Source organism: Marmota flaviventris, chromosome 9 (assembly GCF_047511675.1).
Source record: "Marmota flaviventris isolate mMarFla1 chromosome 9, mMarFla1.hap1, whole genome shotgun sequence".
NCBI classification, from domain to species: Eukaryota; Metazoa; Chordata; class Mammalia; order Rodentia; family Sciuridae; genus Marmota; species Marmota flaviventris.
This window is the reverse complement of record NC_092506.1, coordinates 31,931,529-31,944,448: the sequence shown is the minus strand read 5'-3', so window position 1 is coordinate 31,944,448 and position 12,920 is coordinate 31,931,529. Positions and strand designations below refer to the sequence as shown.

General features: G+C 35.3%; 1 protein-coding gene across 1 annotated transcript in view; it reads right to left on the bottom strand.

Moving 5' to 3' along the window:
• Positions 1-12,920, bottom strand: part of Cstf3 (cleavage stimulation factor subunit 3) — a 79,911-nt gene that overhangs the window by 56,108 nt on the left and 10,883 nt on the right. The window contains exons 2-3 of the mRNA XM_027936531.2: positions 4,935-5,036; positions 4,717-4,812 (exon numbers count right to left, since the gene is read on the bottom strand). Coding sequence (XP_027792332.1) covers positions 4,717-4,812; positions 4,935-5,036 — 198 coding nt within the window. The remainder of the gene's footprint in view (positions 1-4,716; positions 4,813-4,934; positions 5,037-12,920) is intronic.

Below are 12,920 nucleotides of genomic sequence, written 5' to 3'. Positions count from 1 at the left end.
AGCCTTTAAAGAGAAAATGATCATTTTTTAATGTTTACTAATGATTGCTGAAGTTATAATTTTGTATGCCTGTGATACCAGTGATTTGGGAGACTGAGGCAGGAAGATCCCAAGTTTGAGGCAAATCCCTGTCTTAAAATAAAAAACAATAAGGACTGGGGATAGAGCTCAGTGATAAAACATCCTGGGGTTCAATTCCCAGTACCAAAAATAAAGCTGAGAAATATAAAGGAAATTAGGTTGATTAGTAAAGTATTATGCTTGAAAGTGGCTTTTTTTACATAAAAGAATTACCCAAGCCAGGTGCAGTTGGTGCATGCCTGTAATCCAAACAGTCTGGAAGGCTGAGGTAGAAGGACTGCAAGCTCAAAGGAAGCCTCAATAACTCAGGGAGGCCCAAGGTAACTTAGTGAAACCCTGTTTCAAATTAAAAATATAAAAATGGCTAGGGATATGGCTCAGCACCTCTGGGTTCAATCCCTGGTAACAAAAATAAAATAAAAATTACCTTGACAATACAAAGAGAAAACATAGGTTTTATTTAAAGAAATTTTGTAACCCTAGTGACTATATCCTTTTTTAAAGTTTCAGTATGAAACGTCTTGGGAGAAAAGGCCCCAAATCGGAGGGAAAGTGTATATATAGATCATGTTAGTACAAGTGATAACACCTAAATGCTGCTATGATATGGACAGGGAAAAAGGATGGAATTAGACATTTTAATAAAACCTAAAACAGTTTACTGTTTGTAATGATGAACACACAAATACTTCTTTTACTTATCAAATAGTACTTTAGTTTTTCAAAGAACTTTCAGATATTTGATCACTCAGTTGTGTTTGCAAGTACTTTCTGTTGTTTTACATTTCTATTCTACATTTATTTATGCATTTAAAAAACTGTGGATAAAAAAAGCATATTGAATTTTAGAGTAAAATCTGAATAATCACACAGACATGGACCAACATTTATTACAAACAGGAAAAGTTTGGATCTATAAGAGTACAGAATTTTTTTTTGAAGGGCAGCAAACTGAAGTATAAAAAAATAAATCACCATGATCTATATAATATTTTTACCTGCATTTAAAAATCACATTCATTCTTAAATATATACAAAACATTATAATACAGTAATTTAAATTGCTATGTAAAAGTATTAAACAGTGTCAACAGCAGAAAAGTTTTATTTCAATTTAGGTCACTCATGATCCATCCTGAGTTCACCTCCATTTTCCAAGAAGAAAGGTTATTTTGAAAAACTGAAATTTATAGTTCACAACCTAGTATTTATAAGGAAAGAAAAACCAAGTAAAGAATTCATATTTTAAAGTTTTTAAAATAAAAAGCAATCAATTCTCTATATATTTTTATTAAAGAATTACAACTTTCACAGACATCAGGTTACATTGTTGCTATTATCAGCAGCATTACCTTCTTCATTTCTCCTTCAGCTACCAAGAAAAACATCCTTCTGTTGGAATATTTCTTATCAATGTGGCTCAATTCAAAACAAATTACTTCTAACAATATTGTAGCTCATATGTTGTCATATCGATCACCCAATTACACGAAAAACTACAGAAACCATAGGAGAAAGGGAGGCTTAAAGGAATATGGTGAAATTGTACAGCTTTTTGCAATTTTGTGCTGAGTGACCCTTTTGATCACTGTAAAAAGTGATTCTATAAAGAGCACTGAGACTGATTAGGAGAAGAATACAAGTGTTAAAATAATTTTGTATTTCTTAAAACAAAAATAAAACTGAATTTAAGTCATTTGTATACAATTAAAATTAGATATTTTAAATGTTTCCTTTCATAAAACTAGGAAGCAACAGTTTTATATCACAGCAGATAGATTTAGACTACTGATAATTTATCTCTTTATGAATACTCCTAAAATAATTTGCTCTTATTATTTTGTTAAAGCATGTGAAGATGAGGTTTGGAATGCAGTGTAAAGAAAGCATTTCAAGGAAAAGAGACAAGTATCATTTCCCAAATATTATACAACACTAAAAAGTAACTTGGACTAATGTTCAAACTTATGTAGTATGTTACAAAGAACATGACCCTAAATGCCCATTTGCTAGAAAGCAACTTTACCTCCATCGGTTTCTATATTGTAGCAAAAAAATAAAAGTGGGTAATAAGTTAAAGATAACATCTTAAAACCCCAATTTTATAAAGGCAGGTAATACTAAACTCTAATGTGAGAAAAGCTAATATTAGTATCATTTAACTTCATTTTAAATAAGTATAATATGCTCTGATTTTCAATGTGTTTCAATTTCAAAAATATTTTTTTTTTTTTCTGCCCCTCAGAACTTGAGCAGCATGTTCAAATAATTTCTCCAGGGAAGAAATTTACTTTTCTTAAAGATGTATATATTTTTTACTAGAAAATATTAATATATTTAGAATTGTACATGAGTTCGGCTTAATATAAATAAATGAATGAAACGTCACAATTTCCCCACCATGAATTACCAAGTTACAACAATGTATTAACACAACTTTATTTTCTTGAGAGTGCATACAGGATGTTATGTAAACACTGTTAGTATTACTTTCAATGTAAAAACATTCTTATTATTAACTCAGATATTTTAAAAGTATTATAAACAGGTTATATGTCCTCTCCAGATATAAAGGTCACATTGAATAATGTGACCAAACAAAATTTTAGCCTTCCACAGGCCCAAAAAAAAAAAAAAAAAAAAAAAACCCCACAATGTGAAAATAAAAATAGAGAGCAAATCAGTAAAGACAAAAACACAGCTTGGGTATGCATTTCTGAAACCAGTGTTCAATGTAACAACTGAATTCCTAAATCAGAAGTGTAAAAATTTAAATATACATATTTGGTACCACTTTTCTCAATAGATGATTTATATACAACATACATATTGCGTGTTTATACATACATATTTGTGTACTTGTGTATATGAATGTGAAATAACTGCAAACATTACCAATAAATCAGGCAACTGCAAGTAGCTGTGAAATACACAAAATGAGCCTATTATTTAGACAAATTTCAGCCCCTGGGAATAACATATGTTCTTTTTCAGATTTTTTTTTTAAGAATGCAGTTTTTATATCAGTTAGAAAATGGAAGAAGCAAACTCATGGTATTCATAATTACAGAATGCAGTAGTATCTGCCAATTTCAATTTAGCTTATGCTATAATAAAATGCATTGATAATGTCTAAATGCTGGAGAAGACTCAAATTATTACTTTAAAACACAAAAAAGATTATATATTATGTTCATTTCTGATAAGTTTAAATATAAGCTAATGTGTCTGTAAAGTCAGACTAGAATGTAGACCAGGTGCAGGTGATCCAGGATCCTTGCTTTAATACAAAGCAGCACTGGCTTCACACTCAGGCCTTACCAGTTGAGTTTCATGCCTGCCTACTCTGGCGATTAAAATATAGAAGGAAAAAAATGGTCCAGAGAATAGGGATGAAAATTTAAGCATATGGATCAAAACTACCAGACTCCACATAAGGCACAATCGCATTCACACATACAAACACACAGACCATATACACAACCTCACACACAAAAATAAAACACACATGATGTTCTTGCTATGGTCCAGTAACTTCCCTCCCACAAAGTAATACAATCTAAATTATAGCACAAATTTAGTGAGTACACTGTAGCCTCTATTAACTCTACTGTTGGTTGGGTCCATTTTGAGGACACATCACAGGTGACACTGTGTTGTGCTGAACTCTGTTCAATACTGCTGATGGCTGAGGTCCTTTAACAAGGTCTAAACAGACCCACATAATATAAAATTTCAGCTACAGTGAAAAATGTTGAGGCTGCAGTGTACTTAACTACATTGAGAATTTATATTACAAAGTTAACATTAAAAATAAAAGTACTGCTTAAAGTCTTATAAAGGAGTTATAAAAAGAAATGGTTATCATTTTCAGCTAAATGTGGATATCAATTATTCGCATTTCACCATTCCATCCTATTAATTTATAACCTGAAAATGATTTCTTGGTGCTGATAGACACATTAACACTTTAAGAATGGGATCCTTATTCTTTAAAGTAAACATTCCTGGCTTCAAATTTCAAGACAGATTATTAAAAAAAAACACAAAAATCAAAGTATCATCAGGAAAATTATGATTAAAAAATTTGAGTTACATTAGCTTATACCTGCATAATGTAAACTTCATCTTAAAAATGAGTGCTTACAAAGACAAACCATGCATTTTCACAAAATTAAAACTTGATATCATTCTTCTCTTATGTTTGTTTCATTTCACCAGACACTCAAAAGACTATGAAACTAAGTTAACATTTCTGTATATTCATATAATCCCACATTCATATTAGTTTGTAAGTAGAAATAAAAAGAAAAATGAGTTCTAAATAAATGACACAGGAGGCAATAAATTGACACATGACAAGTAAATAAAAGGCTAAAGCACTCCAATACCATTGAAACTGTTTTAATGTTGTTGCAACTCCAAAATGCAACAATCATCAGCTTGTCAAAGACCCAAATTTCAAAAATTCATTTTAATTATTCCTTCATACCTATTTTACAAAATAAAGGCACGAGACATTTAAATCCTCCTTGTCCTATTTGTGCTATGTTCCTAACTTGTTTCCTATCTCTACTGTGTATGCTGCAATTCCCATCAGATGCTATATATGAAAAAATAAAATAAAATATTAACCTCTGCTTCAATGTACAGTTTCCAGAATCTGCCAGAACTTGGGAACTGGGCAACAAGGCGTTCATAAGTCTTCCGTGCTTTGTCTATAGGTTGATTCTAAAATTGAAAACCAATAAACAGCATTTACAATGTTAGGATTATGAAAATATTATTTACTGCAGAACCAAGTAGTGTGATTGGACCCATAGAGAAGGAAATGTAATCCTATATCACTAAACCTGTGCCTCTCGAATGAGAATGCTCCAAGCATCAAGGTCATATGGATTCTCTTCTAATTTCTTTTCCGCTTTCTTCACCTTCTCTGGGACATACTCAGCTGCCTGAGGAAAAAAAAATAAATAATAAACTAAAGTTATTGTTTATAAAAATCTCATGCCCAACTTAATTCAAGAACACAGAACATGCCAGTCTCTAGAAGCAATGTCACAAAGCATTAAAATGTCCTCTTATAAAAGAGAACTGCATTTTATATTAAAAAAATCTATGTGTACTGTATACATAATCAGAAGTCACATGCATAAAAAGAATGAAATCAAGTGATCACTATTTTTTATTTAATTATGATATTTTACCTTTAATATCATTTTATGTAAAATAGCATATCATCAGTCTCAAACTTTATGGTCGTAGGACCCCTATACTCTTAAATTCAGTCAGAAGCCAGGCATGGTGGAACATGCCTATAATCCCAGTGACTTGGAAGGCTAAAGCAGGTGGGTCAAAAGTTCCAAGCCAGACTCGGCAACCTAGCAAGGCACTAAGCAACTCAGTAAGACCCTATCTAAAAATAAGTAAAATAAATAAATAAAAAGAAAGAAAAGGGGCTAGGGATGGTAGCTCAGTGGTAAAGCACCCTTGGGTTCAATCCCCAGTACAAAAAGAGGGGAGAAAAATAGCTTTGTTTTCCATATTTGCAAATATTCTCTGACTTTTGTGTGCATGTATGGTGCTGGGGATTGAATCCAGGGCCTTGTGCGTGCGAGGCAAGAACTCTACCAAACTGAGCTAAATCCTCAGCCCTTTGAAAACTTTTTTTTTTTAAGGCAGTTGAATTTTTCTCATCTGCTTCTGCATTCAATCTGCTGTCATACCATGTTATATAGATGCTGAAAACTTCCACTGTACACTCATTAAGAGAATGTCTTAGATGTCCTTTTTTGTTTGAGATGGGGGTCTTTCTATATTGTCCAGGCAGGTCTAGAACTTCTGGGCTCAACCTGCCTCAACCTCTCAAGTAAATTGAATTACTGGTATGTGTCTTAGATTCTTTTCTTTTTTTGGTACCAAGGATTGAATCCAGGGTGCTCAACCTCTGAGCCACATTCCCTACCATTTTTATTTTGAGACAAAAATCAAAAGTTGCTAAGGCTGGCTTTAAACTTGGATCCTCCTGCCTCAGGAGCCCCTGGGAATACAGGCATGCAACAAGGCACTTAGCTGGATCTTATGTTTCTTATGAAATGATTTACACTCACATATCTTCTGAAAATCTTAGAAGCCCCTGGGGGGGTCCCTGGACCAAATATGAGAAATACTGCAGTTAGAATATTCATTCTGAGCCACAAAATGTGAGCATGACATGACACAGAAATTCTATTTTGATGAAAGAAATGATTCACATATATAAAGCATAAAGAAAACTATGAAGAAATCTGCAATGAAAGGGATTTAAAAGACATGCTAAAATATTAAGCACAGTCATGTCTGGGTAATAAGTAGTGGAAATAAAGGTAAATTTTCTCCCCTTCTAGTATTATCCAAACTCTTTAATAAGATGGCTTTTGTTGTTTTGCAGTACTGGTAACTGAACCCTGGAGCACTGCGCCACTGAACAACACACGGAGCCTTTTATTTTCAGACAGGGTTACACCAAGTTGCCCAGCCCTGACCTGGAACTTGCAACCCTTCCTCCTCAGGCTCCTGAGTACCTGGTATTATAAGCATACATCCACACACCCAGCTGAAGGTGGTTTTATTTTTACAGAGATTTAATTTTGGGGGTGGGAATGTAGTTCAATGGGTACAGCCCTTGCATAGCATGTATAAGGGAAGCCCTGGATTCAATTCCTAATACTGTAAAAAAGGACAAAAAAACAGAAACCCTAAGATAGTAGCTACCACCTGAGGCATAAAAAACTTCTTTGTTCTGAATACTTCTGTGTACCACCAAAAAGAAAGTAATGCTCAAATAAGCCAGATAAAAATTGTTTTTTTCCAGGACTTCTTGAACCCACAGTATGGAATATACATTAATAATATTTGAGGATTAAAAAAAGAAAGCATTGCCATCACCGTTTTTCTTTTCCTTTCTTAAAGAATTATTTCATGTAACAATTTGTTCAGAGAAACAGATTACCTAGAAGAAATAAGCTCCTTTGAAATAAACTGCACCACTGGCAAGAATTAATTTATTTAGAATGAAAAACATTCTTGGGGCTGGGGATGTGGCTCAAGCAGTAACGCGCTCGCCTGGCATGCGCAGGGCGCTGGGTTCGATCCTCAGCACCACATAAAAATAAAGATGTTGTGTCCACCAAAAACTAAAAGATAAATACTAAAGAAAATTCTCTCTCTCTCTTAAAAAAAAAAGAATGAAAAACATTCTAAAAGACTACTGCAATTTAAACTAAAATTATGTTGTTTTGCCGGGTGCAGAAGTGCATGCTAGCAACTCAGAAGATAAAGGCAAGAGGATTGCAAGTTCAAGACCAACTTCAAAATTTAGCAAGGACCTAAGGACTTAAGGAGACCCTGTCTCAAAATAAAAAAGCTGGAGATATAGCTCAGTGGTAAAGTGCCCCTGGGTTCAATCACCAGTACCTAAAAAATAAAACTATGGGTTGGTAACAAGCCAATCAATGGACAATATGATTCAAAAAGAAGCAATATATGTAAAATCAGCAAGTCATAAAGGTGGCATTTCATATCAGAATGGTGAATTATTCAATAAATATAATCTACTGTTAGAATAATTATGTCTACTTTATCAAAACAAAGTCAAGTTTCTATTTACCTTTTCTACCAAAGTAAGATATATCAAAAATTTAAACATAGACCAACAAGGGTTTGGGGATATCACTCAGTAGTAATGCTAGGTATCTATGTATGAGCAAATTATCAAAATACAAACTTAGTATCTCCGACCCATGTGACAAAGCACTAAATTTATTGGTGTAAAGTCCAGTTTGCAATGAAAGAGACCAGTGACTCAAAAAGAAAATGGATGAAGGAGGCTAGAGGCATATCTCTAAGAGTGCTTGACTAGCATGCATAAGACCATAGATTCAATGCCCAGCACTTCTAGGGCAGGGGCAACGCAGATGAACAGTACAAAGAATAAACACATTAAAATCAACTTTTTTTGTTTTTGGTACTGGGGACAGAACCCAGAGTTGCCCTCCCAGTGAGTTATATACCCAGACCTTTTCTCATTTTGAGACAAGATCTCCCTAAGTGTCCTGGAACTTTTGATCCTTCTGGGTCAGTTTCCTAAGTAGTTGTGATTACAGACATGTATCACCACAAGGGCTATAATTAAATTTTTAAACATTCAAAAAAATGCAAATGAAATTCTTATAACAGAGATCAAACATCTTAAAATTAACACTGCACTGGCAAAAGTATGAAGAAAGAACCCAAAGGTGTTTTATCACTAAGCAACATCCCCAGCCCTTTTTATGTTGAGAGAGCATTTCACTAAGGTGCTTAGGGCCTTGCTAAATTGCTGAGTTGCTGGGATTACAGGTGTGCCCCACTGTACCCAGTTTAAAGAGACATTCTTAAGTTGACAGAGGGCAAGTAGTAATACTGATCAAAATTAGATATGATGGTGTCATGCCCCTCACCCCACCCCGATTCAGCACCAAAACCAAAACCAAAACTGTTCAACAGGAGAATCAGCCTCTGGGACAGGAGTCTGCTGTTATTTCTCCTTTTTTAGCAAAGCAATAACACTTCTTTTTCCTTTTTCTCAAAACTGTGTCCTTATTACAGGACTGGCACTGGTGACAAGGACTGCGCTTTGGGTAACATAACCAACTGTCTTCATTTTTGCCAATGATTTCTTCTGCCTTTTTGAACTTACGGATCACCCACAATTCAATTTTTGATCTGTGTGCTTTTTTTCCCGCCTTCTCTAAATTGAGGTTTTGGCGCCGTGTTCAGCTGGTATCTTTTCTCAAAATCTGGATATCTGATGGTTATTTCTCAAACTCACTAGATACTAAAGAGAAAACAAGGGGTTGAAAAAGCCTTTGGAAACTAAGCTATTGCTGGGTTAAACTGCTTAATTCAAGACTTACATTAAACCTGCAAATGAGGATCTTAAAAATCTATAAAAATACAATATGTTCGGGTCTGTTCAATGTGTTTTCATAAGTTGCTGATGTACAGAAAATAGCTCAAGATTGTTTTCTCCTGAGTCTTCACTAAATCTAGGGCTTCAGAGAGGTAAAATTCTAGATAACATGAGTCACTCTATAGGCAAAGAATACTAAGATTTTTGGTCCTCAATTCCACTTCTAGCAAATTGTCCTATTGCATATGTGCATAAAAATGTTAGTATACAAATGCATAGGCTAAAAATTGCTCACAACTGGAAATAATTTAAATACCCATGTACAAAAGGGCCAGTTAAATAAATTACAGAAAATTGTAGTCACTAAAAATAACAAGGCACACAGCATAGTAGTGCACACCTTTAATCACAGCAGCCAGGGAAGCTGATGCAGGAGGATCCCAAGTTCAAAGGCAGCCTCAGCAATTTACCCAGTCTCTAAGCAATTTAGCAAGACCCTATCTCAAAATAACAGATTAAAAGAGGGGGCGGGGGGACTGGGGATGTGGCTCAGTGGTTAAGTGCCCCTGGATTCAATCCCTGCTAACAAACAAACAGCAAGGCAGGGCAGGCAGCAACATACTACCATGTCTGCAATGACAGGTTTTTAAAACTCCCACAGCAGCCAAGCATAGTGGTGCATGCCTGTAATCCCAGTGACTCAGGAGGCTGAGGCAGAAGGACCCCCAAGTTCAATGACAGCCTCAGCAACTTAGTGAGACCCTGTCTCAAAATAGAAAAATAAGAAGGGCTAGGATATAGCTCAGTGGTAAAGCACCCCTACATTCTATTCCCAGTGAAAGAAAGGGAAAATAAATAAATAAATCAGGGCAGCTTGGTACAGTGACATATCCCTGAATCTCAGCTACCCATAAGGCTGAAGCAGGAGGATCAAGAGTTTCAGGCCAACCTGGACAAATTAGTGAAACTCTGTTACAAAAAATAAAAAATAAAAAACAGGACTGGGGATGTAGCTCAGTGGTAGAGTGCCCTGGCTTCAACCCCCAATACCAAAAATAACAAAACCAAACCAACCACCACACACAAAAATCACCTTACAATGTTCTTGGGTATTCTTCTGGAGCTAAAAACCTATTTGGCTAAATATTAACCCACCAAGTTGAAAAAAAAGTATCATGTGTGTATATTATATACATATATAAAAATATTTTTAGTTGCAGATGGACACAATACCTTTATTTATTTATTTTTATGTGATGCTGAGGATTGAACCTTGTGCCTCACACATGCTAGCCAAGCACTCTACCACTGAGCTACAACCCCAGCCCTCCTATATATATTTTATAAAAGACTTGGAAGTTAGATTTTAACATCTGACCAAGCATGATCACAGCAAGAGGTATACGTGACTCTTTATGAAATAAACCATTCTGTCAGTGATCTGCAACCCTGAAAAGTACATTCAAATCACCTGGGAGACGGAGATTTTAAAAGATGTTCATATTCCACCCTAGATCAATTAAACCAGAGCCTCCAAGAATTCATGTAGTTTTTTTTTTTTAAAGCTTTCCAGGTGGTTCTAGTCCAGACTAATTGAAAACCATGGTTATATATTACTAACCATTTTTGGTGCCACAAAAGATTTCTGCAGTTTAGTAAAGCCTATGATCCCTTTCTCAGAATAATGTTAAGTGGCACAAAATAATTCTCTCCTTCCTTCCCTTCTTTTGCAATACTGGGAACTGAATTCAGGGCCCCATGTGTACCAGACAAACTATCTCTGAGCTTTCCCAGCCCTTTTTCTTTTTTTATTTTGAGACAGGGTCTAAGTTCTGAGACTAGCTTTGAATTTGCAATCCCCCTGCTTCAGTCTCCCAAATAGCTAGGATTATAGGCATGGGCCACTAGGACTGCAAATTCTAAGGAATTCCAAAGGAAACCAACTTGATATTAGCTACAGAAATGTTTTTTGAAACAAAATTTACACATAATAATATATATTAAAATATCAAAATGGCAATGAATGCAAACAAACTTTTAAATATGTCATATATTCAAATATTTATGTCACAAAAGCTGCTAAAACTACTATTCCGGTTTCTGGTACACATTAATAATGGAAGGAAATGCTCCATTTTAATTAGACATTAGCAAGAAGTTTATTCCCCTGGTATAAGTAGCACACACTTATACTTCCAGTAGCTTGGGAGGCTGATGCAGGATGATCACAAGTTCAAAGCCACCCTCAGCAATTTAGCAAGGCCCTAAGAAACTTAATAAAACCTGTCCGGAAAAAAAAAAAAAAAAAAAAACCTAAAGGGCTGGGGATGTGGTTCTGTGGTTAAGCACCCTTGGGTTCAATCCCTGGTACAAAAAAAAAAAAAAAGTTTATCTCTACCCACTACCCAATTCATGGGACCCCTAATATTCTAATATACAGGCACATAGAGGATCATCAGGAGTATCATTACATCTCTATTTTCTCTGGTCAATGATTAGTCAAACATTCATAAAACAATCTATATAGTTAATTCTCAATTGACTACGTTATGGATGGATGCTACCCTAACAACCAAGAGTATACACTGTAACCTGTGGCTCCATTTAATTTCCACCAACCTCCCCCCCCCCCCCGGTAGAAAAAAAAAAAGGCTTTTGCCACAGTTAGAAACTAGTAGAATAGCCAAGTTTGAGAATGTGGCATTTCTGTCTTCTGGACTGGTGACATATTGCTACAGGGCAAAGGAAAACTGAACAGTTTTCTAGAATCCACAACAGAACTTGGGCCTCCATGAGGAATGAAGCTGACCAGGCAAAGCAGCACATGCCTATAATCTCAGCTATTCAAAGACCGAGGCAGGCAAATTTCAAGTGGGAGCCCAGACTGGCCAACCTATCTCAAAAATAAAAATAAGCCAGGCATGGTGGTGCATGACTATAATCCTAGCAGTCTGAGAGGTTGAGGCAGGAGGATCACAAGTTCAAAGCCAGCCTTAGGCAACTTGAGGCCCTAAGCAATTTAACGAAATCCTGTCTCAAAAAGGACTGGAATGTAGCTCACTGGTTAAGCACCCCTGGGTTCAATCCTCAGTACACACAGATAAATAAATAAATGAACTGGGACATAGCTCAGTGGCAGAGCACTTGTATAGTATGCTAGAGGCCCTCCGTTCAAACCTTAGTACAGGGGGAGAAAAAAAAAAATTGTACTACATCCTGACTCTGCTGCAAAAGCATTCCTATCAGTCACTTTACAAACAAGGACAAGTTAGGACAACTTAGGACAAGTTTCCAATGCCCATTTGTAATGGACTAAAGTCATGACTGTTTAGTACAGCCAAAAGAACAGCTGAAGAGAAGGGGGAAAAAAAAAACACCAGCCAGCAGCTGTCCCAGGCTTCTATGCCATCTTTCTACCAAAACAAACTATCAAAATACAGCTTTTTTGTCTTTGGAATAATTTATAATTCCGACATAACTCTTCAAGGAATATTAAAGAAGAATGAAGCTCCACATCAAGTGAGTAGAACAAAATTTAGAGTTTTTCTCAAAGCATGTACATTATCAATTACTTAATTTTCTAATTTAACTTCTCTGTGAAAAATAACATGTATATAACTGATTAAATGTTGGGGGGCTGGGGATGTGGCTCAAGCGGTAGTGCGCTCGCCTGGCATGCGTGTGGCCCGGGTTCGATCCTCAGCACCACATACAAACAAAGATGTTGTGTCCACCGAAAACTAAAATAAATAAATAAATATTAAAAATAAATAAATAAATGTTGGGAGATAGTGTAAGTATATATTTAACCTTTTAACTTTCCATTTTAATGACTTTATTAAGCAGTGACTGATAATATACAATTTACCCATTTGAAATAAACAATTCAGTGATGACTTTATGAATA